The 25546-nt window shown below is 43.4% G+C and overlaps 2 protein-coding genes and 1 long non-coding RNA gene across 6 annotated transcripts in view; 2 read left to right on the top strand and 1 right to left on the bottom strand.

Moving 5' to 3' along the window:
- LGALSL (galectin like) overlaps positions 1 to 2469 on the top strand; it is a 6577-nt gene extending 4108 nt beyond the window's left edge. Inside the window, exon 5 of the mRNA XM_068412150.1 lies at positions 53 to 2469. Coding sequence (XP_068268251.1) covers positions 53 to 196 — 144 coding nt within the window. The 3' untranslated portion in view covers positions 197 to 2469. The remainder of the gene's footprint in view (positions 1 to 52) is intronic.
- Positions 22 to 25449, bottom strand: LOC137669834 (uncharacterized). Of its 2 annotated transcripts, none has more exons than XR_011049180.1 (2): positions 25197 to 25449; positions 22 to 356 (listed from the first exon to the last, which is right to left on the bottom strand). It is a non-coding gene; the product is annotated as an uncharacterized lncRNA (long non-coding RNA). The 2 variants fall into 2 exon arrangements; XR_011049181.1 differs by lacking the exon at positions 25197 to 25449 and adding an exon at positions 25006 to 25186.
- AFTPH (aftiphilin) overlaps positions 25322 to 25546 on the top strand; it is a 48811-nt gene continuing 48586 nt past the window's right edge. For 2 of the 3 annotated variants that reach the window (XM_068412077.1, XM_068412060.1), the window contains exon 1: positions 25323 to 25546. The gene's annotated coding sequence lies outside the window, so the exon portion shown is untranslated. The other variant, XM_068412083.1, reaches the window with a different exon arrangement.

Raw genomic sequence — 25546 nt, 5'->3', positions numbered from 1 at the left:
TAACTTCCCAGTTACACGGAGAACAATGTGCTTCACCATTTTATTTTTACAGGTCGAGATACTTTGCGAGCATCCTCGTTTTAGAATATTTGTGGATGGACATCAGCTCTTTGATTTTTACCACCGTATTGAAACACTGTCAGCAATTGACACGATAAAGATAAACGGAGATCTTCAGCTTACAAAACTTGGCTGAGCTTGTTAGGACTGCAGATTCCAAACCGGTTCAGGTGCCATCGTCCGTTTGGAGAAGTGACAGCCGGCTCTGGACACAGCTATGGTAGGAGGGCTGCCCCGTTCCTTTTCCGCATGCAGTTCTTCACTCCTGTGCTGATGAACCGGGCTGTTGGTTTATCCTAATGAAGAACATTGTTGGTTAATAGACATTGAGCCATTTTTCTTGGATCAAAATAGCCAACCTGTGCTGGATAATCAAATTGGAATGGATTCAGAAAGACTTGCAGTCTTGTTTCAAATCTCACAGAAAGGCAATTTCTGAAATGCAGCACTAAAACCGGTTACTGAACAGCAGTGACAACACAAAAAAGAAGTTTTTCTTTTGCAAATATTGTTTCTGCACTGAAGTGGAGTAGTGTAGCACAACATAGGGCCACGTGCTGACGTCCTTACCCGGGGCTTGAGCCTGGTTCCGTGGAAATCAATGGCAAAACTCCCGCTCACTTTAATGGGGTACAATCAAACTGTCTAGTCCTTAGTCAAGCACAATTCCCGCTGATTTCTATGGGATTTTTACACACGCCCTGGGGGCCAGCTCTCCTGCTGGTGTAAATCAGCATTACCTCCACGGCTTGCGATGGAATTGTGCTGATTGCTCCCAGCCGCTGATTTGGCCCAAGGAGTGTGCAAAAATTGAATGAGGGTGTGAGGACACAGCCTGTATATTTTAGTGAGGGTATTTGCATAGAATGTAGATTGTTACGAGTATTTGCACAAGGTATTGTTAATACAATTTTTAAAGCTTATCTGTAGTTTTATTTATTTATACTCCTTGTATGTATTATTAGTAAAAATGAACAATCTTACTGGTGGTTAAGAACAGCAAAGTGTAAACATTTTGAATGTACAAGATGTCTTCGGTTCTTTGGGTAAACTTTACATATCATTCTTGAAAAATCATGTTTCCTATCGACCATTTAGTTACATTTTAATGGAGCCCTCTAGGCCCTGGGAAAATGTGGGCATGGTAGTTCGTGTGGGTGGGGGGAACTCTGCATATTCACTAGAAACTGTTTTTCAGGGCTTACTAACTTTGCTGCACAGGATAGGTTTGAGTTAAAGTCGATGCGTTTTAAAAACTTCAACAGCAAATTTGTAGATTTAACTGTGCTTTTATAACCTGAGAAAAAGTTAAATTTCGCAGTCTCTTAGTTCAGGAAGAGAACCAGCCTCTTTCCAGGGAAGATGGGAGATTTTTTTTGCACTTGTTTGAGAACTTATTCGGCCTTTGATATGACAATTAAAACTTGTCTAGACAGCCAAGTTATTAATGCTTGAAAATCAGCTACTGCACATGAATAATAACTTTTCAAGTAGCTTTTTAAGTAGTAGGTATAGCTCTATAAACACAGTCATTGCGCTACACTATAAATGAACACAGACACTTTTCTTGACTTCTTTAGGACTAAATACACTTTTTTTCCTTGGCTGCTCACAATAGACTGAAGCAGGTCTTTCTGAGTAGTTATAATCATGATATAAACATATATTTAGGCAATTTTGAAAACATGTAATATAGGGAGTTTCTAAGACACAGAATACAAAAACATCCTTTGTAGCACAGTATTTCTTAAAAAAAGAGAGAGAGAAGAATCTCACAAACAGAACTATGTTAAACCTGCAATAAAGCTGTGGTTTAAAGCAACCAGAACTGGAACATCCAAAGTTAAGGGTAGAATGGCAGTTGCAAAACCTCATTTTGCGCTCATTTGGCCTGCAGTTAAGAAGCCTTAAACTGCAAGCTGAAATTCCAACTGTGGCTCTAGTCCAAAGCTTGTTGAGGTCAATCAGAGTCCTCCAAGCACAGAAGCCTGATTCTTATTTCATGCAAGTGCAAATCTCTTTGTAAAGCCAGGGGGGTGTTGCTGCTGCTGCAGACGAGTTAAGAATCAGGCTGCCGCCTATAAAATACAAGTTTTAAATGGAATTTTTAGCCTTAACATTGACATTCCCTGACTTTTCCTCCTTTTTCCAAATGAAGAGAGAACCTGTTATTTCCCAGATGATCTTTTTATCTGGTGTGTGTGGCTTTTAAGTTGTACATCAGATCCTATTTGTACTCCAGATTGAATCTTGATACAAAATGTTCCTGTCTTGCTCTGTTTTTACTCTTTTACATGATGACTGTGTCATTTTCCGTTGTATAAAGAATGCTGACAGTGTTTCGGTACAAAATATATTCTTAAAAAACGATGATGATGATAATAAAAATCCAAGGGAAAGGTGCTTCTACATGAGGTGTTTGGATTTTTCTCCAGCTTGGAAATGCTCTATGGTTCCAAAGCAGATGCAGGCAGAAGATGAATTCTGTTTGGAGAGATATTTAGTACCCTCCCTGCCTAGCGCCTTCTCCAACTAGATATGTAAAGCCAGGTTTGCTGATGCAGTGTCATTGCCTGAGGGTGTCCTGCTAGTCCAGTGGGCCATAAGCAGGAGGCTGGAGAGAATAAGTAGCACCATAACCCAACAGCAGCACAAAACCAAAAGGGATCTCCCTGACAGCACAACGCCAGGAGAAAATTCCCCTCCATGCCTTTACTGTAGCCCAGAAAAAGCAATTTGGCTGATGAATTTTCAGCCACTTGGTATTTCTGATAGCTTTAGCACAGCCCTCACACTTTTGCTGTCCCATACGGGCTCAGCACAGCACAGTGCCTACGCTAGGGATGCCAAGATGAACTCAATGCACCGCTGTGTCAGAGACATCTCTGTCAGGAGAAAGGGCCCAGGGATGCCACCTTGCCTCTGTTCCCACCCGCTGCGCTCCCATTTGTCCTGCTCCTGTAGTTTTCTGTCTCGGGAAAATGCTTTTTTGAACCCAATTCTGGTTTTGCCTTTGCATAACTCCACTAGCCACGGCACCCACCACCTGATTCTGCCCTGTTGTGGTTTCTGAGCCAGGCTTTAAGGCAAGAAGGGCTGTGAACCCACTTCTGATGGGCTGAGAGCTCAGGAAAGGGCAGAAAGTCACAGTTAAGTGTTCCACATCTCTGTCTGTCTAACACCAGTTTGGAAGCCCTTTTCTTTTGCTCTTGGGCAGTACCAGGCAATGGCAGGTGAAAGAAGGATGATGTCTATCCTAACCAAGGGCTGTTCCATACGTGCTTGGCTTACGTTGGCTGATTGTATTCAGAAGCAGCTGCTGAACACTTCTACATGCAGTGTAAGTCAGAGAAAACCGAGGCCTTAAATGTTTCTGTTCAGTTGGACTTTGAGCCAAATCCAGACGTTTAACATGGGAGACTGTGCTGCAAAATTTATATCTGAATTTTTTGGTCTCCACAATTTAGGGATTATTCAGATATTCATTTTGGATATAAGCTTTACCAGACCTGAAATAAGACTGTTTCCAAATTGGGCCAGGTTTTCAAAACGTTTTTCAGTAGGGACAAGTAGTCTGTGAGCTTCTTGGAAGCTGCAGTTCTTCTCTTGGAAGCTGCAGTTCTTCAGCACTAAGTGAGTGTGTGAACCAACTTTTGAAATCTTATGCTAGAATTTATTAGTTGAATATTTCCATGGTTTCCTCTGAATGAGGAAATTAATTCTGAAATGAAAGAAGCCTTGAATGGGTAAAACCCATGTGGAATGGAATCCCTCAACTTAGCATAGCTTTATTTTTTCCAAAGATGAAAAAGCAAAAAAAAAAAAAAAAAAAAAAAGCATGACCAAATTATTTAGTTATGTTTGGAATTGGCTGTGATAAAGCTGATTTAATTTGAAAAAAAAAAAGAAAAGAGGTTATTGCCTACTCAGAAAGAGCCTTGAAATACTTCAGTATCATGTGAGGTAGTCTGTGTCTAAACATATTTCACATAAACGCTTTTTCACAGCCAAGTTGTTAAAAATGTTACAAAATACCTTCTTTTTGTGTCACAATTAGAAAGGTTTGCCCCACCTTGAAAGAACATTTTGTACTAAATATTCATATGTTGTCTATGTGAACTTGCACTAACATATATTACATTCTCCCTCCCCTCCTTAACTAGCTTGAGAAGAAATAGGCATAATATTGCTAAACCGGTTGAATGTGACATCTGCTTGAGGCATAGCATCTTTCTCAAGGACTGTTTTGAGTAAACAGCCTGAAAACCAAAGGGAGAGCCTGATTCACCATTCTGCTGTGCCAGCTTTCCATCCCTGTCACTCTCCTGCTGTGAGGCTGAGACTCAAGCCCTGAGATTTTTATCTTCCGGGATTTAAAACTATTCACTGTGGAGGAAACAAGAACAGAGTAGCCAGAGCGCTCTCAAGCTTGGTAGTAGCGTTGGGGTAGCATGATGTGCTGTAGTCCTAAGGGAGCACGAGTTCAGAGGGAGGTAGTGGGCATTTCAGAGCCAGCCAAGAGCACAGGCTGTGGAGCTGTGTGACAGTTTCCCGGGGATGGGCATTTGCCACATTGTTAGCTGCCACCTTCTGCAACCCCATACCAGGTCACACAGCAAAAAAACCAGCATTGCTTACAAGTTTGGAAAGCATGAACGGGTTCATGTTCCTACCTGCCTTCTTTGAAAGAAGCTCTCAAATAAATCATAGGAATAGCCATGCCACTAAAGTATTTTTTTCCCCACAGACATTCAAGCATGATGTGGGGCTCATCTTGTCTCCCATCCACAGAAATCCACAGCAAGGCTGGTTACAGTGACCTTTCCATGCAGAAAACCGCAGAACCGCAATTCTGCTGAGCCAGTTAGTGGTGGCTCTAAGCAACCTCCCAGCATCCCTGGAATTGATATGACAGTACGAGGAACAAGAGTCAGGCTGAGGGCAGCCCTAAATGCTCACTGTGATAAGCACAGAAATTAGGAAGAAAAGCTACACAAGTCTAGGAACAGTTAGTGACCTGGTGAGATTTTTTTGTAATCTTGGGTATTGTTCTGATTTTCTCACGCGGATCAGAAAGCATACAGGTAAAAGTCACTTTGCAATGAATGGTGTGTGGGGTTAGAACCAAGGCCAACCCAAACAGGGCGAAACAATGAGCTGCAGACGCTTTATCTGGCTTTGATACACCCTCCCAGCTCCTCCCAGCAATCACTGCTGTTACGAACATACACAATTACTACAAGGAGATTCAGCAGCATGTGCAAGATCAAAATAATAAACTCATACTTTGCCACAGGTCCTCCCTAGCTTCTGTTGCTAGGCCTCCCCATCTGTCTGTCAACAAATAACTACATCCTGCTGTTTTTAAAATCCGTGGCAAAAATCCCTTTGACTTTCATGGAAATAGGTCCATAACAAAAGGGGTATTTCTAGCTCTCCCTCTCAAGTTATTTTCAGCTGGGACATACTCTAAAAATCTGTTCTTTCATTCTCCTGAGTTTATTTTTAAGTATGAATAGAGGACTATTTCTGTCTTCATTATCCATTTGAGCAGAGTCAACAGAAAGCACAGCCTCTCTCTGCTGCAGTAACACTAGTTTCGCAGTTAGCCCATGAAATGTCTTATACTCGTTACCTTCTGATTTCAAAAGTCAGGGTGTGCATGGAATGACCGGGCAATAATAGTAATATGTATCATTCACCACAGATCTATTTTTATGTGTTGTGCCAATTTCATAATGAACTTTTAATAACAATAAAATGTGAAATCTTCACTAGGTTGTTCTGTCTTTTATCTGAATTATTAATGCTCATTATACACCCTCTTGACTTCTTTAACTTCTGGCTTCTTTTATCTTCTGACTGTTTTTCAGGTGTAGCTAACTCTTTCCCTCATAAAACTGTGGTGTGAAATTTTGGAATGAGATGTGCAGCTTTGCTAGCAGCTTGTGTAAAACTCCTCTACAGTTTAAATACACCACACAGAACAATCAAATAACTTCATTAGAGGAAAGAATAGCTTGCTTACTCATGCAAGACTCTCGCTGACATCACTGGGCAGTGTAAGCCTCAGGACTTACACAGGCACGACTCAGACCTTACGGCCAGGACATGAGACACAGATGGCTGATTGCTTTTGCATAGGATAAAACAGCCCGTCAGCAGCATAACTCACAACACACGCTCAAGTTCACTCTGGTGGGACTGGATTCATGGGTGAGGGTTACATGGTGAGTAGAACCACCAGATCGGCTCCAGAGACATGTTATTATGAGACGTAGTGTTTCACTTGTTGGTGTGATCCTAACGAAAGTTCACACTGACCACAGTAAGTGCAAGAGGAAACTTTAAGGTCTCAGCTTCTTTCAGTTAAAGCTATTGGAAAAATTCTGCATGACCCAAATGGGAAAGGATTATGCCCTACATCCAGTTGTGGCTGTAAAAAATGAGTGAGGTTTCTGAGGGAAACCTCAAAATCCAAACAGCATTGAAGCAGCAGATGAACAGGATTTGAATACAGCTCGTTCTGGGTTTTTTCTCCCGATAAAATGATAATCAGATGCTCCCCACACATCCTAGCTCTAACCCATGAGCATGGATCTGTGGCCATCCCTGCTTAAAGCCAGACCGAAACTGGCCCTTTGTTTACTATACACAATCCTAAAAGGGGATATGTTAAGACATTTAGAGATTCCTAGTTAAAACACAGTATTAGATAACCTAGATGCAAACCAGAAATAAGGAGGGGGACAGAGATGAATACACACAAAATCAGAAACAGCTGCAAATGGTGTAAAGGCAGCATCTGTTCCCCACCAGGCAGCAGAACAACAGCAGTCACACAAGTACCTGGGGGGATTTTCAAAAGGGGGAATATATACATCCATTTCACCACTTACATTGGCTGACTCCTCTAGAGGCCCTTGAAAAGCTCTACTTTGACCTGTAATACTGAGTCAACTACAGACATGAGTTTTGGGGGGAAGGGAAGGGGTCACACACCCCATTGAGAGCACCTGATATCGCAAGTGCCCATGTGTACTTCTCTCCCATTCAGATCAGGACTACGCACGCCTCACAGCTGGGCCTTATTTTGGTGGAGTGTTTCTGAGCTTGAAGTCAAGCCAGTTCATGCTGAGGGATTTACTCACAGGAGTACCACGAATACGACTCTTTGCTAGCACTGCATTGGATCTTATTTTTAAATTATGACTTTCATCACTCTTCTAAGAATAGACGCTGGCTCTGAAACATCACGTCGGCTCCAGCATTTTCCAAAGGTTATGCGTTTCTCATCCTATTCAGGTTTTGAGGCTTCAGTTTCTACACTGGTGCCTTACTAGACCAGGGCTGTGATGCTGGGGGGGGTCATTCTGTGAAAGACCCTGAGAAGGAGGTGTCTTTCAGCAGCTGTCTTCCCAGCAGGTGGAAGGAGACCTGTAAGTCTCCCTCAGCAGTCAGAAGAGACAGCAAAACAGAGCTATGCTGACTCCTGGTTTGCAGAACAGGGCTTCCTTACAACACTGAAAGGTAGGAACAAAAGCCTGGTGAATTAGAAAAAAACTGCATTGAAGCCAAACAGTAAATCTCAGCAGCAAAGAAGGAGATTTTACTACTAGGCAATCTGATACTAACAGCACAAAGCCATGGTCTCTTGGTGCCCAGAGGCCGTGGGCAGGTGTTGCTTCGATCAAGCAGAGAGGCAGAGCTCTGTGCCGTGGAGCAGCCTGTCGCCAAGCGCTGATGGAGATGCTGGAGGTTTCCGAGAGTGCTCAGTGGCTTTGCCTTCGCCTGGCTCCAAAACCTCTTGTGATGGGAGAAAAGCCAGTGCTGACAGCATTGTAATGTATGACAAGCTACAGTAGCAGCTCCAGCACTGCATGCTCGAAGAGGCAAAGAGGATTCTTTCCTGGCTGCTCTCTAAGAAATTTTCTGTTCAATGGGAAAGATAATCATGGTCTAGAAGAGATCCAGACCAGAACTAAGGACAGAATATGGTCTAGCTAGAAGAAACATTCTTGGGAAAGCAACAGATTCACTACAATCTCCAGGGGAAAATGCAATATTTTAATTTAAAAGTACAAAGGCCGCAACGAGGATAGTGGGGTTCCTTTTACACCCCAGCTTTGGAAGAAAGATACAATGAGCTGCAATGGCTACAAAACAGACTCCAAGGGGCAAAGCTGGGAGCCGCTCTGGATTATTGCATGGGCGCAGAATTCCACTTTCACATCTATTCCCCTTCATTTCCACTGCCTCTTCTCAGGGGTGGCAGGTCCTTTCCACAGGAGAGCACCATTGCTAGAAACCCCACAGCCAGAGGAATTCTCCTGTTGCTTCAGAGCTTTGTGTGTCTTCTACAGACATTGACCAAGGTGTACTTTATTTAGTGCCACTCACTGAAGAACTTCAAAACACTGACAAACTTCACAATTGGAGTTAATTCATGAATGCTCCTTGCCATTTCTAGTATTATGGCTGTTATTCTACAGGCAGGGAGAAGGAAGAACAGAGATGTAACGAGTTTCTCAGCAATCAGTGCTGTAATTTGGAATATACTGATTTGCATACACCTAGCATCTCATCACTGTAACTTTTGCCTACAACACTGAAGTTCAGACTCCCAGGCCCCCTCCTTCACTCACCAGGCAGACATGTTATTTTGGACCAGAATATCAAACAGTAAGACTGAGTAATGCCATATACTGTGAGTAGCTCCTCTGGGATCAGAGGGGCTATTCGTGATGCAAAATCCTTCCCAAATATGATTTTTTAAATAGTAAAAATCGAATGGCATTCCATCAAATTTTGCAGCCTCCACTGACTCACAGTGCTTTCACCTGCAATTTAAGTAATGCAGAAGAGAAGCTGGAACATGGAAAATCAGGTTTCTTAGCAGAGAGTTGTTTGCCGCACCTTGAATTCAACCGATGATGTGCACACACATTTTTCTAGACAAAATACAGCAATCACATCCTGAGTGATGCAAACAGGTAGATCTCTCTGGATTTCGGTGGAAGTACACTGATAGCAACTGAGCACCTGCTGGAGTATGAACTGGTATAGGGTTCCCATAATAAACCTAACCTCTTCGAGCTATTCAGAAGATGCTTTCAGGCAAAATAATGGGATTCTATTCAGCAAAGGGAAGCACATGACTGTTTTAATGCATTGTACAGCTGAAGCTGTGATAACGTAGGCTAGAAGATGATGTTTTTAAGTGAAACGGAAATCAGTTGCAATTATAATTGTTGTTGTCTTTATATATTACCAGCTGTATTGTTTACCGTCATCCTGTGTGTCACTGGCGACTAGGGAACATGATACATTATCTCATGCTAGTGCTGGAGAGAAGCAGACATTGGTGTATTTTTAGAAACAAGATTCTCACAGTGTAATTGTAGCAATTGGATGATCGTACACATGCATATTAAAATGCCAGCAGATGAATTCCTGGACAGTGCCAGAAAACATTTCACTGTTTGGGGTAGGAGGAAAGGGCAGGAATCAGCTCAGAATTTCAACAACTGACAAACACAGCATTTTTACCTCTAAGAGTGTTCTCTGAGAGCTGTGTGGCTCACATTGACCAGCGTGAAAGGGAAGCTGGTAAAAAGCAGAATCTCAATTTCCAGGATGAAGAGATGATACATTTGCAGGTCAGAGTGTCCACATGTCTCCTGCCTTACCTGGTCCCATACCACATGAAATTACATCTCTGGACCAGTAAAGAGATGGCCACCTATAGACATTCTTCAAGGGCTCAGTCCTGGGTCTCAGCTGCCAGCGGGCAGTGTTTGGGGTGACTGTGTCACACAACGGGGCATGGTGCAGAGGTCCCTGGCTCACTAAATCTCGTCAAGGTTGCAGAACTACAAGGCTTATTACTGGGCACAAAACTGTACAGATGTGGGCACACAGATGGTAGGGCCCAGTTGCCTGTAAGCAAAGTTGGTTGGGAAGTAACCAGGAGCTGCCTGTGCAGAGCAGATGTGCAGCAGCATCTGTTCAGAACTTATATGTCTCGTAAAGCATTTATACGTCTCACAAAGCAGAAGAAGCTGTTTCAGACTCCCTGGGAATATCAGCCAGGTTAACAGTCCTGTCATTGGGCTGGTTTAGACAGGAGTTGTACAGGACCGATCAAGGTCTGAACCTTTCCACTAAGAGCCAGCCCAAGTGCCTCTAAGTAGAGCACACTATGAGTTCACCTGTAGAAGAAATAACTTATGTACACTTGAAGCATTCAGCAGCCATTCAGGTAGGTGTCAGAATGCCAGATATCGTCCAGGAGACTGTTGCTGTATTCAATATAAATAAACCGATGATCACAGACCATCACAGGAGCATGGTGACTATTACACTTGATAAAACTGGCAGTCCAAATAGTTCACAGTCTTTGGCTGTGCTAACTGGAATATGATTTGGAGGACAGCACAAAGGATGCTGAGGCAGACAGCTATAGCATAGCCTGCCCCAGATAGATTTTTCTTTCAATTCTCTTTAAGTAGAATTGTCCTGAAACCTATTCAGTAGTCTTGAATTTTATGTTTTTATCACTGCAATAGGACATATTGGTGTTGGAGGCTATTAAATGCCTAATCTTTTTCAGAATCCTGTTATGTTTATGCATGCTGATATTGCTTATGAATGGCAATGTACTCCATGCAAAGAAAACTCCTCTCTGTCTGCCTTCAATGTACCACTCCTCTGTCTCATTTTATGCCCTTTTATCCTTTAATAGGTGGATGAATAGAGAGAAGAGCCTAAACTACCTTCTCAGTGCCATTTAGCTTTCTCCACACTTTGATCATGTTTATTATCACCTTCTTCAAGGTACACAGTCCTTTTCAATCTAATGACCAAGTACCAGACTGGAAATTTTTCTAAAATGTTTTAGCACATAGCTTCAATCCACACTGTAAGAATTAACAGTCACCACAGTCAAAGGAAATTGCAGGTGATGGTATATTGCCTAACATCCCAATGTAAACGTAAGATAAAGGCCTGCTTCAGGGTGTGTAGTGCAACATGAAACCCAAGTGTACAGACTTTGCATATCAAGTTGTATCTTCATTTCAGAAAAGCCTCTAATTATGCTGAAATGTGTGCTTTCAAGCTTCCTACACCTGGCCTCCAGGAACCTCCCAGCTAACTGCAGGCAACGACTCCCTCCATGTCATTCATTCCCAACAAGGGATTTTAGACACTGAATCTACACAGCCACGGCACCAGACCGAACGGACCTCCAATCCCTCAGCCTGTTCCCACCTGCCTCTGGCCAGCCTCCAAATAATTTTTGTGTCTTGCTTTATCTTCAAGCCATCTTTTTCTATCTATCTGCAGCGCTGGAAGGGAGTAGCCAGATCTGGCCTCTCAGAGCACACCACTCCACAGGGAACATCTTGTTCTGGAGAGGGCATGGCAGGAAGAAACGTCCTTAATGGCATTCAGGGTGATGTGAGTCAGGTTTCAAACAGGAGGCCACAATTTTCACTGCCAGAGATTGCCACCCATCTCAGGCACATAGCAGCTCCACTTGCCCTCTTCTGAGCTGCTTGATTTAGACCTCAAACAGATCCAAAGGGAAATTCTGGATACCTTCACAGGTGAACTTCCATATACGGCCATGAAACCACAGGCTGTGACGGCTGGCATGCAGATATAGATCACCGTGCCAAAACTTCCACAGCAACGTGTAACTAGTACACACAAATACAATTACATATGCATTTATTGGGAGAAGGTGGTAGAGTGACTCAAACATGTGTCAACAGCTTCCCAGGGTGAGGATTTAAAAGAGCTATTTGGTGCAATAAAGACTGATGCTCAATACACAATTTTCCGCAAAGGTGGCTTTTTTTTTGCTTAGGCCAGCTGAGTGCTACATTAATGGGAAAACCGGAAGCTTCTTAGTGGGCAAGTAGTAGCTGAAACTGCAGGGGTATTCATGCTGCCTTCCACAGCATCTAATTTCAGCTGTGGTAATTCTGCCTGGTCTCTGTGTGTTCCCTATATAGGCAGCGGAAAGAGAGACACTTCTCTGGAGGATGATGTAGCAGAGACAATTTTGATGCCCTGAATGGTCTTCCAGAGGCCTTAGCTCCAATGTTTATAAAGGGACCTTGAGGACACTCACCTTCTACCAAACACCCAAATGTAGATGCCTGATTCCCCTTCACACACACACACACCCTGTGTTTGAAGTAAAAAAAAAAAAAAGAGAGCGCTGGAAACAACAGGCCACAGATAGGAGACTCCAGATGTTTCCTAAAGCACCTGCTAATAGGAAGGAAACTACCACCCTAAGAAAGCGAAAACCAGCAAAGGCTTTCAGTGCTGAAGGCAGAGGGTTATGCATCACTCACACAATAAAGAAGACATTTGCAATTCTGCTTCCACAGGGGTTCACCTGTCCTGCCAGGCTTGGAAAGAGATCTAAATAAAAAGCCCTGGAAAGAGCCGAGGCACTTATGGCAGCACCTGCACAACATCCCTCTTCAGCATTCCACAAGCGATACAAGCATCTTCTACACATAGGAGTAAGAAACACAATACGCTCTATCAAAATGCTAAATGATGTGGAAAGGGCTCTATAAACATGTGACCTTTATTTATTTTTAATTACTTTCCATACTGTTGAGAGCAGAGTTTCCTACTAGCCAGATCCAAAGTAATTCTTGGTTATGGGAACTTTCAGTGGATTTCAAGCAGGTCCTGCATTGCCAGAAACGGGTGGCAATAGGAAAACACCCTGTGCCTTCCCTTCCACCAAAAGTAAAACCAGATAAAGCAGAATTGCATTTCAAGAGAGCAGATTTAGTGTTTTGCTTAGACTGAACAGGGTAATTTTTCTATCCCTGTCCTCTTTGAACTGTTCAGCCCTGGCATGTAAAGGAAGATACAGAACAGTGCCTTCTCAGAACCCAAGCTACCAAACAGCTCTTGGCTGGTGGGCTTTGCAAACAGCACCAGGAACGCCAAACGTTTCAGTATTCAGCCTTCATTCCTTGGTGGTCTCCTGCTCTTGAATGCAGAGGATACTGGTACTCTGCTGATATCGAGGAGGTTACAGCAGCAAATAAATCTGACCTGAGCTCTTTTGGGTTGCCAGTTTTGTGCACAGCTTACATTTTATCACTCCAAAATGGCTGAAGGCCAGAGATGGGTGAATGATCACTGGCTACACAAAGCCTGGAGTCAGCCTGGCAGGTATTTCAGAGTGCTTTACCAAAAGGTATAAATACCAGGTATTATTAAGTGACTACCTCTGAGGGAATGAGACAGAAACCATTTGTTGAGCTCAGTCTCAGCTAGCACCAACGCTATGATGTACGTGAACGTGCTCACCCTCCCACAAGGCTGCAGCCTCTACAAAGGAGAGGGAATGGGCAGAGCCCCTGAAAACAGAAAGGGAACAGGCCCGTGTCTCTGCACTGAGATAACAGCCCTCCAGCTGCTTATTTAGCCACAGTCATTTAGCATCCCATTTTGTGAATCTGCCAGCACCCGGGAAAAAAACATGGGCACGAAACTCCTTGCTCAGCAGATGCAGGACACAGGCTTTTCATTTTCTAAGACAATATTTTTATATGCAGTCTTAGCTAAACTCAGGAGCCCTGATGTGTTCTTACTCACTTCAAATTCCTTGTCTACTTTGTCCAACTAAAGACTGAGCAAAGATTTGGGGCTAAAGACTCCGATGGCCTGCAGAAGCAAAGGGACAATGATATGTTCATCTATTTTGTTAAACCTGAAGACTTCAGAGATACAAGACACTGCGTTTACAGGCATTTTTTACTGCCAGTGGGGTCCATGATGGTGAGATCTTCAGAACTTAGAGATTCAGAGCCTGAATCTTCTTTTTTTTTTTTTTACTTCTGCCTATTTTATACTCCTCATATCAAGATAATTCATTTTAATACACCACAAGGAAATGAGGGGAAAACCCTCAGATCCCTAACTAGGTTAGGGCTATACTAAACCTTCCATGGGCAAAGATCTAGGCAATGGTGGTCCTACTCTGACAGAGTGACAGCACTAAGGATGTAATTTAAAGATAATTGAAGTCAAAGAAGGAGATGACAAAGATGGACTGGGACACAGTCTTTTGGGTTTTAATTGCAGTTGGCTCCTCTGGAGTATCTTCTGAAGGAATTTTACACAGGACCAGCCCATTAGCTATAAAAGACCATGCACAAAAGCCTCAGAGAAAATAATCTTCATGCAGACAAACAATGTTAATCACCAAAAAAGCAGGTATCACTTCTTCTCTTTTTGTCCTTTGCAAGAAAAGTGTAAATACATACAAGCAGTCACACAAAGATTTATTCCTAACCTTCAAAACATTTTTAATTCTAATGAGTCCAAAGCCTGCCTATGTGTGTTGGGTAGATATCACTGCAGCTTGTTGCATTCTACTGATAGAGCAACTTACAACCTATAATCCCTTGAGAGACCCCTCTCTTCTAGCAACCGTTGCCTTGGTAAAACAGTGATTCTGTTTTTTCATAGCTGAGCGATTGCAATGGGAAATGCAAACAGCACCTTTGTGCAACAAAGAAGGTCCTGTGGTGGTGATGTTTACTTCTTGGGATGTGAAATGGTTGAATTCAACATCAAGGCATGAGATCAGACAAAAATAATCACGGGAATAAAAACGGTACTCAAAAGCTCACACAAATGCTATGTATTTTCCACACATTAGCACTAGCTGCCACAACAGCAGAGATTATTTCCTGTTCTTCATGGGACTCACTCATTCACCATCTTATCTACTCTAACCAAATTATGAATCCCAAAGGGAACCTGGAGACTGCTGTGGAGCCTTACCTAGGGCCAGCATTAGACTGGGGTCTAACACAGCTCTGACCTACTGCTACCTGCTCCCTCATAGCAGTCCCAGTGCAGAAAAAAAAAAAATCAGTCATCTTTCAGCTCAGGGTGTAACGGTCCAGCCTATTCCACAGAAAGCCAGGTTTGACACTTTTCACACATGAAGCTTTCCCACAGGCAAGAACGAGCCTCGGGAAGCTGTAGAGATAAGTTTATAAGGCAGTGATGACTCCTTCTTCACAATCAGGACAGAAAAACATAACATGGACACTTACTGCAACGGGCCTTGGGGCATGCTTGTAGCTGTGCGGTGCTACCAGAATACACATTAACAAACAGAGCAATAACAAGGTAATAATTGTGAAGGGGGAAGAAACCTATCTGATCCACTCTTAAACTGAATTAAAGGCACTACAGTAGCTTTCATATAACAGAATCTGACTCAGGAGAAACTGGCCTAGCTCTGTAAAAGCAAACCAGCCCCAAGGCAAACCTGAGCATGCAGTGACTCTTTGTCATGCTTCGTACGGGGTTATCACCCTGGGGTTTTTTAGGCAGAACGGAGTTGTAGCTATGTCTGCCTGCATCTCTGTCAGATTGAGAAAGGGGGGGAACTCTCCAGAGCTGTGGCCTAGCTAGTAACGGCGTATAAATTGTCAGCCAAAATCAGAGACGTGTAGGTAACACAGGCCTTTCTGACGGTGCAGCCTGTAGGGTAATTTAAGCATGTCTTGATGGTGTAGAACTGCAGAGTGGAAAAATCTTCTCAGTCTAACCTGCTGTCAAGCTGCATCTGAAGACATTTATACGGGGAAAAAAGATCAGAAGACTTGTGGCTCTGCAGCCATGAAGTGGATGCACTATCCTTCCCTGACTGGCTGGCTACGAGCAAGAGAATAGGTCAGTTTGCAACAGCTTCTGCAGCAGGTTCAGCTTACATCTTCCTCATCCCTGAAGCGACCCTGCAAAGGGCCATCTGATTGATAGCAGTCGAGCTCCATCAGCACAATTCAGCTAAAATGATCCCAGAAGGTACAAGAGGACATGCTAGAGGGGGAGCGGTCATGTGCTAAAATGCCTACGTTATTTTTGAACGAAAGCTGGTTCACATCCCACAATCCCTTTGAATAAGCAGAACAAGCATCTGACTGGTGAGAGATCTCTACAGTGCTCCTGAAACTCCCTCCTGCTCCACCATGTGATGACCTGCACAGGAGTCTTTGCTCCTTGAAAAATCCAGGCTATTGCCAACAGGTTTTATATCAAGAATTACTTGCTGCTCAGAAAAGTGTGAATGATCTCATAAGCTGCAACATTTCCTAAGTGAGACAGGCTGCCGAGGAGACGGAGGTTTGATTTTGGGAGATAGCTGCATCACTAGCAAAGGTCATGCATCTTGGCTTCTCCACAGAGAAGGATTTGTTGGAAACTCAACCCAGTAGAGGGTAAACAGTGAGTTACTGAGAATATGCTCTCTGCCCAGGGGATTTCTTGCCAAAGGAGACAAGCCCCTTTGCAGCAAAATAGGGATAAATATGGATAAAATATGGATTGTGGCCAAATTTGGAAATAATGATATCTGCTCTGCTCACATAACATTCCACAACTGGGCAGCTGGACCAATGCCATGTCCATGCAAACTGATTGTAAGTTGCCATCAGCCTTTCATTTAAATCCACTGAACTGCTGACTTGCATCTGACTGAGCAGACAGCAAATACCCTGTGGCCTACACTATAAACAATTCCACAAATGCAGGGAAATCGAGACAAAGTTGCTCCTTTGAAACATCTGGTAATCAAGTTGCGTTGGGAAGATGGGTCTTGGTGCTTTTGGTGCTGTTTGGAGCCATGTTTCCAACTCACTAGTACTGCGTACGTGGAAGAATGGGGGTATGAGAATTCCTCAACATCTAGATTTGATCTCAGATCCCTCTTTGGCCAGATGAGGGTACAGAGCCCAGGCTGGTGCTCTGAAAATAGCCCTCTCTCAGCTATGGTGGGAATCAAGGCTCCTTGCAACAAGCGCTAGACCCTATAAATGGATAGGTTTATTGTGCTTATTAAAATTTTTTTCAGTTCAGTGGTTAAAAACTGAAAACCATGAGCCAAATTCACCACTAATGCACACCCCTGGAGTTCAATAAAGTTAGAGATGGGGTGGCTGCAGCTCACCACTAAGATGCACGTTATCTCCCTTGAAATGACACAGGCTGCGCTTAGACTGCACAGCTGGTGCAGAGAGATGCAGGGGAGCACAAGGGGAAGAGCTCCCTGGCAAGGGCTCCTGCAGAGCGCATCAGTGACACCATGTAAGCCTGCTGGGATCATATTTGCTTTCTAGAACCAAGGAGCTGGCTCAAAGACAACACCCTTTACCTAGCACTGAAACCCAGTTAGCCATGATTTAGAGAGGGCTCCTACTTAGAGCCTGGTGAATTTAAACACATCACTCAGGCACCTGGATTTAGCCAATCTCATCTTTCCTAGCTCTCCTTGTGGCAAGAGAGCTGGTTTGGCTGCTCTAAAGATCTCTGACTGATCCTGGATATTGAAGGGGTGGGAATTGGACCTCATCTCCTCATCTGCCCTGCTGGTTTTGTGCTTGCCTTTGTCATCCTGCTGTTTCCCTCCCTGACCAGCTCTCCACACTCCCTTCTGCCTGCTCCTTCCCACATTCTGCCTGTTCTTGGTACAAAAGTCAGGAGTTCAGTCTTGCTTCTTTCTGCTTGTGAGATAACAGCAGGGGACCACACGGAGACCAACAGATCCCTCTGTCTGAGGGTCTCATCCCAGCTGCTGATGCAGCCAAAGGCTGTTGCATGCAGGACTCCATGGCAGCTGGGGCAGATGGTACTTCTGTTTGTTAGCATTCAAAAACATTCTGGCTATTTGGAGCATGGTATTTTCTCTCTAGATTCTGTCTTGTTGTTTATAATTGACCTACGACAACAACCCTGTCAAATAGTTTAGGACCAGATATGGCCAATCTCACATATTTCTTGTATAAGAGCTTCCCAGAAAACAATTCTGTTTTCCTGAGATCTACCCTTGCTATGTGCCTACATCCCAGAAGCTTTGCATCTCAATGAATACAGATCAAGAAAGCAAACCCATTGCAGAAAAATATGATAGAGGATAAAACTGACATATGTGGTACTGAAAACAGGCATCAGATAAGAGTCTGAAAGACAATGAGAAGGATTTTGACAAATATGTGCAAAAGGAACCACTTTCCTTGCATGGCAGTTGCATTTGAGACAGAAGTTGTCATTAATCCAGAAAAACCTCAGCCAGCTCCATTTTAAAACCTGGAACGGAATCCTACTTTAACTTACGTTTAATGGACATTTTACCATCCACTGTAAAGAGAAAAGGACATGATCTTTGGAAAAAAAATCTCAAATTATTTTTACTGATACGCATCACTGCCAGTCATACAACATTGGTTCGTGAGGAAAACTTGTCCAACACATCTGAACCAGGCACCTGAATTTCACCGACTATGTTGACATATAAATGCGAAATTAACTTGTGCAATTACAACAGGATATTGCAGGTCTTCTTATATATACAAAAAAAAACCAGCTCTAGAGGTAAGTTTTAATGTTCCTAAACCTCAAAAAAAGAAACCCTCTGAAATGCTTTAGAAATTAAAAAGCTTTACAATAGATGTTAATAGAGATTATGGGTATATATGTTATCACCCTGAACAGCTCAGTATGCAAGAGGCTGCTGTAATAGTGCCCATCACATACACAGAGTTAGTAGTTTGTACCTCAGAATTTTCTACCAGCTGATCTACAGGGGTGTTTGGTGGCTCTTGACACCTCTCATCACAGAGGCACTGACACACAAGGAAGAAGGATGGCTGTGGAAATCAACTCACCTTTGTCCAATAAATAAATTGGATCATTAAAACAGAATAATGGTCTTCAACCATTTTTAGCACTTTTCATCTTACATGTATAACACTGACAAGCCATGCCTCTTAAAAGCAAGAGACTGTCTTTAAATTAATAGTTTTGATTTCTTTTCTTATTGGCTTTCTGCATTTAGAGTTTGTATTGAAAGAAACCACAATTAGTCACACTGGCAAGCTTTGCTTTGCTAGTGAGAGAGCTAGAAATCTTGCTTTCCTGCTGACAGTTGCAGTACTCACACACTACCATCTTCTAGGAGAAGGAAGTATTGTCAGACCTGGGAGGAAATAGTACGTGTTGCCTGTACATCATTCTGGCTGTCCATAGCTTGCTGGGCTGCTACACGCGTCAGCTGTTTTTTGCCCCTCTCAGCTTGCCTGAGTAACACAGTTAAATTAGGGCTGAAGTCAGATTGTTTTCAGTCTGCACTCGTCTTAAGTTTGTTTTATCTCCTTCACACCTGAACACGCCAGCACTGCCAACAGCTTGTCAATTTTTGCCAGCTACATTGGTTTCTCTATGGCCTCTGCTGACAAGCCTTGCTGTCATTAAAATGTACATACACTAAAATACACTTTGCACACGCTGCTGATGAGTTATGTATAAAAATATGTTGAGGCCAGGTGTACACATAGTATTGTCACACTGAAGTAATTAACTTCTGCCACTTTGAGGATGTGGTCTAGACCATGGCAGGAAAAATGGGGCTGTTTTGACATTCATAAGCTGGTTAACCCACTGGGTAGCCCTTGCATGGCAAGAATGTAAGCATGCATGTTCATTAGGGGCTCCAAATCAGCTGCAAACATGGTTGAGACTCAGAAAGGAATTCCTTAAAAGAAAAAAACCAAACAAACCAACAAAAAAACCCCTCCCAACACACACAGTTGAGTGTCAGCAACCCTATCCTTGCTCAAATAATCTGAGCCAAAAATTGAAGAACCTACACACCCTTCAGATGTAGTAGATTTCCAAGACCCACCTAAAATAACTGCCGTTTCATCTGTTTCCCGTAACTACATAGGGTTCTTTGTAGTTAACACATTTAGAATTGTTTAAGGACAATTCTGGGATTTTTAATGGCTTATGAATCACAAGAGAATCGGCTGCTGATGTAGTAACACCTTCTAGCTTTCATAACTATATCTCCAGTAAAGATAGCTAGGGAGAGTTGTATAACATAGTAACAAACTTGCACTCCAAACAAAAGCTTTATATACTGCATCTAAAATATGTGTTACAATGTTTTCTATTTTATGCCATTGCAACTAGAACAGACAGAGACAGTCCCTTCCTAGAAGAGCTGGGAAAAACTAAGACACCTTTGTTGCATCCTCAAAACAAGAGAAACCAGTGCCTGGTCATTCTGCGTGCCCAGAGGTCGATGCTAATGGAAGTAGCAGCGATGCAGAAGACGTGGGCATTTGAGATATTCAGAAGAGTACCTCAGTGCCTCCGGATAGATTTGAGAGAAAATGGGGACTGCCACATAGGGGTTATCGTAACGGCTAACACCCAGCACGGGGAGGCCAGGCTCAGCAAGTTCCTTTCACTGCCAGCAGAGAGACACATAAAGACCACATGGAGCAGGAATTAATTCAGAGACTGTTAGAACTGCATGGAATGGGGATCCTCAGGATCTTTGCTGCGCAGCCAGCTCACAGACCCAGATGGGCTCTTCACAAGGGAGTCCCTGTTGGGGTTGGGGGATGCCCTGGGGGCAAGAGGCACTCCTGGCTTCCTCAGCTCTAACAGAGGCGAGACCTGCAGTGCCCTGTGGAAGAGCCAGGCAGTCTGCACTGATTATGGATGGAGCTCAGGGCACCAACCACTGCTCAAAGGAACAAACATCAGCTGCTCATAGATCTGTTTTACCACCTTGTGATGCCCAAGCACAGATCAGCAGTGGAGTTTAGTAACAGTTCATTCTCTGCTCAGCTGCAGCTTTGTTTAACTTAGCTAACAGTAACTGCAGAATCTTTCTTTTACCAACTGCTGCCCATCTAGAAGCCAGCAGAAAGCCCATGTTATTCATTCAGCTAGCTTTGATAATGCCCACCTTGTGAACCCACAGCCACAAACAATTTTTGTGTAAAGCTTTTGAGGCTGATTGGCGAATTCAGTCAGGCAAGCTCTTTCTGCTTGGTAATGCAGTAGTAGGGCTCATTTCAGCTATAATGGTCTAAGATAAACGCAGTTTTACTGAATTAAAAACATTTCAGAGAAATGTCTCAATTGAGTTTCATGTCAGAATGGGAAAAAGTCAAAACATTTTGTGAAGATAAATTGCAATGGTTTGGTTTCCTGTTTTCAATTTGCTTGATTTTTTTATATTTCATTTCCACAGAAAAATATAAATTAGTTAGCATTGCATGACAATAGCACAAATGAAAGTCTTTGGCATTAGTGAAACAAAATGATCTGGTAGGTCCAAGGACCATTTAAAATTCATTCTACAGATAATTTAAAATCTTAAAAAATGTTTGATTCAATGGTGAATTAAAAAAAAAAAAAAAAGAAAGAAAAACCAAGCATCACAATTTCTCAGGATACAGACTATCTAGTTTCGATTAGCAGCGTTGCCAGACTCAGCAGCGAGGGAAGCAAACTGCCTGAAGTTTGAAGATTTATCTGGTCTTTGATTACAGCAAGTTTCTTCCCCATACAGAGTGGGGAAGCCAGAAAAAGCTTGCACTGCCAGGAGCCATGTTGTACTGTACAAATTTTTGAAATTGAAGAAAAAAAAAAAAAAACACAGAAAATAAAAAAGAACTGCACCATCCCCTGCTAGTGATCCAACATCTTTCAAAAGATAATTCCACATTACACTACACCATATATGATCCAGCTTATAGTATAATTAAAAGTTACATTCAGGAACTACGTTCTAAACTCCAAAATGAGAAATAAAAAGCTAAATTGTTTCCCTATAAATACTCAATTTTCTTGAGAATTATGAATAAGTTTTATGAAGGACATGCATGTAGACCATAACAACTTCTCTCCGCCATCCTCAATTCCCAACCCAGGAGGAGAGTCTGAGCCTCCAGACCACGAGGGTTTTTGGGAGACAGCCTTTCTGAATCGTCTTGTCACATCACGATACCTTTTTCCACTTGAGACTTCTAGGAAAGCAGCGCCCTCTCCTGACAGTTCAGGACTCAGCAGCAGTCACAGAGAAAGCTGCTTTGCTCCAGCTGACAAGTCAAGGCTGCACCTCGGAGTTACCAAGACCAGTCCTGCTTGACTTAAAACCTCTATTGCACTACGCAGAGAGGCTTCACGTTGAGATGGATATCTCAAAATTACAACAAAATTACATCATGTTGTGAGAAAATAAATTGCTTGGAAGTATACGCTTTAAAAAAAAAACACCATATGTTTGAAAAAGGATAGAATACTGCTCTAGAATAATCTTCAAATAAATACAGTGTTTACAATCCATGCAATTCTGTAAAGGAAACTTTCATATGATGAAAATATAACCTTGAAATTAGTGTTGTAACCCATGGATTCCATTTCACAGAACTAATACATAATATGGCTAATGCTATTATAAACAGTCAGTCTGCCTTCGTAAGCAGATGTAATCTCCTTCAACCAGCAAAGCTTACGCAGGAGTGACTAAAGAAATCCCACACATCTTGTCAATCATTCACACTATGCCTAAGTGAAGATCACCTTCATTTTTTTTACGTGGAACGCTTACCTCTCGTCTGATCCTGCATTCAAGTTACATGAGTTTTACAGACTCACAACTGCATAGTGATTAAATATTTTGGTCCTAGGAACTACTGAATACCACCAAGAAAGTGAAGGAAAAATTCCCCTCTGGTCAAACTGGCAGGGACCATTTGGAGGGATTTTCTGCCTTTCTTTGTAGCTCAGCATACAAGTCACTTCCTCAAATCATCTGGGAATTTTACTTAACAAATTTCCTTCTATTCTCAGACCGAATTACTAACACTGTCGATCTTTTTTGCTCTCTTCCTGTGGTACATGGTTGTGCTTGTGGCTTTGGTCTTTTCCACAGAACGGCTTTACTTCTTTTTTTTTAGGGTGCTGGGGCTCGGGTTGCTATCTGGGGAGTTTATGTGCAGTGTGTTTATTCCATATGTTCATCCAAATCATTGATACATCAGCTGTGTAAGAGAAGATAATTATTAAATTACCTCCTCTAATTACATTATTTACAATGTTGCCATAAGGATGATTAACACTCATGGCCAATGACCATCAACTAAACACAGCTGGAATGGGAAACGATTCTTCATGGACTAACACCACACACTCAGGTATATTTTGGGCCCCTGGAACTTGATGGCTACTGCCAGATAGGGGAAGAAAAGACCTAGTTTGTTGCTTTACAAGGAAGTATTTCACTGCTTTTATAGATTCTTCTCTGCACCCTTCCCATATGTAAAACACGTTGTTGTATATTGGGTGAAGGTCAAAGATATTTGACTGCTAAATTGCCCTACCTTCCAGTTCCCTCACTGCTTCTGCTTCTGTCCTGCCAGGTCAGCACAAGCTTTACGCTGCATTTCTGACACTAAGCTGAAAAAAGAAAACAGCCACCAGGTGGCGAAATGTAATACTCATACAGCCTTATTAATAGTCACACAGCTTCATTAATAGTCACCTATGATTATCTTCAGCTACTCTAACAGGATTCCTAACATAACAGAAACAGTGTATTAACAATATAAATTTCTCCGTGCTTCACAAAGGCCTTTTATTGCTTATTAAATTAACAGATTAATTATAATCACTCTTAAATGCATTCGAGGCATTTTTATTCCACAAACCTATCTCAGACATGAAGAGTTGTATGAATAGCCTTATTTTAAGCCTTCCTCAGCCAAACTACTGTGTGTTTAAACATGTGCTTAAGCCTCTGTAGGAACAAAGCTGTAGTATTACATTTTGATCACTATTATTGTAATTTTCCAGCATGTTGTAACTGCTGTACGGTGTTCAGTTCACTACTGTCAAAGGATGTACGGCAGGCTTTGCATGTTATTTAAAACCATGTTATGCATTTTTAAAGACCTAATGTGCTGGTAGTTCTGACAATATTCACCAGTACAGTGTAAACAGGCATTAGAAAACAAAAAAAATAAAAATATTTGAAAAACAGAAGCATGTGTGTGTGGTTATTTCTCATGATTTTGTTTAGTGGTTTTGCTATAAACGTTCTTTCACCTATGAGGTCAAACCATTGTCTACTTGTGCTCCTTGGAAAAAAGGGCAAATAAGATACATATTAAAAATATTTAAATGATTTTTTAAATAGAGTATTTCCCTGTATACCTTTTGGACAGTCTTTCTACTCCTTTTTTTTTATGGAATTTGCACAACCAACAAGCAAACTAAAGCCAGTTCAACTGAAGCATGATTTGTCTGGTGTTGCACTTACAAGTAACCTAAGTACACACCTTCCCTATGAAGTGTAGGCACATATGAATCCCTTTTTCCAGAAACAGATTTGTACCAAGGTACTCTTTGAAGGTGGTGGCTCCAGCGGCCCCTGATACTTCGGAGCCGAGGTTTCAGCGCGATAGAGACAGGCCCTCAGGGACTCCACCTGGACTAAGCGGTTTGCAAACTCTGAAGTTGAAGAAACTTACCCTATGGTCACAACAAGACATAAAAGGTGGAATAGTGGTACGGCAGCCTGTTCCAGAGGTGGGTTGGGAAACAGGGCTGCGGGATAGTTCATGGGGGATCAGACTACTCCCCCCTAAACTTCAAAGGGGTGAAACTTTGCAGTAAACAATTTCCTATGCAGAAATACGAGCCTAACCCTCACGACTTGGAAATAAAACCCTCCCACAGCGCGGGCATAACCACGAAGCTCCGCCGGGGTCCTCACCCCGGTGATACCGGTACCACAGCGCTGCTCCCAGCCGCGAAGCTCAGCCCTCCCGCCACCTCCCCGCACCGCCGGCCAGCGGCGAGAAGGGATTCGCCCCAAATTCCCCACTGCTATTTTGGATGGGGTTTTTTATGTCACCGCCTGTTTTCGGCGCCTCTCGGTGGGCAAACGCCCGCACGGCCCCGGCCCTCCTCACGGGATCCCTGGCACCGAACGCAGGCAGCCCCAGAGCAGGGCTTCACCTAGCACAGCCGACAGGACACCCCTGGGGGAGGCAGGGAGAAAAAAAAATAATAAAAAAAATAAACCACCTCATATTGCCTAAGCCAGGGCACGGAAAACACCGCAGCCCGCCTCTTCCTCCCGAGCTCAACATGGCGGCCGCGGCGTCCCCCACGGCACCACCCTCCCCCCTCGTCCAAGATGGCCACTCTGCCGCGGCGGAGGCGGCTTGCCAGCACTTAAGATGGCGGCGGCGCGGTTAAACCACCGTCTACCTTACCCGGCGGCGGGATAGGTATTACCGCAACAGCGTTAGTCACGCGTTTCTTTATTTATTTACGTGCCCGCCCCGCCGGCCGCTGCTGGACGTGACGCGGCTCCGGGGGCGGCGGTGCGGTGCGTGCCGGGAGGCCAAGTGGGCGGTGGCGGGGCAGGAGGCGGTGGCGGCCGCCGCCGGGAGGGGGCCGGGCCGCAGCGACGCGGTTCCTGTCGCCGTGACATGGGTTCCCCCTCGATGGCGGTTGCCGCGGGAGGCCTCAGATAACCGGCCGCGTCCCCACTCCCCTCCTCCCCCCCCGCCCGCCGCCATGCCCGCCCGGGCCCCGCCGCCGCCCCCCGCGCAGCCCGCAG

The sequence above is a fragment of the Nyctibius grandis genome, chromosome 1 (assembly GCF_013368605.1).
Source record: "Nyctibius grandis isolate bNycGra1 chromosome 1, bNycGra1.pri, whole genome shotgun sequence".
Classification (NCBI taxonomy): Eukaryota; Metazoa; Chordata; class Aves; order Nyctibiiformes; family Nyctibiidae; genus Nyctibius; species Nyctibius grandis.
The sequence above is the reverse complement of the archived record's forward strand: the minus strand, read 5'-3'. Positions and strand labels throughout refer to the sequence as shown.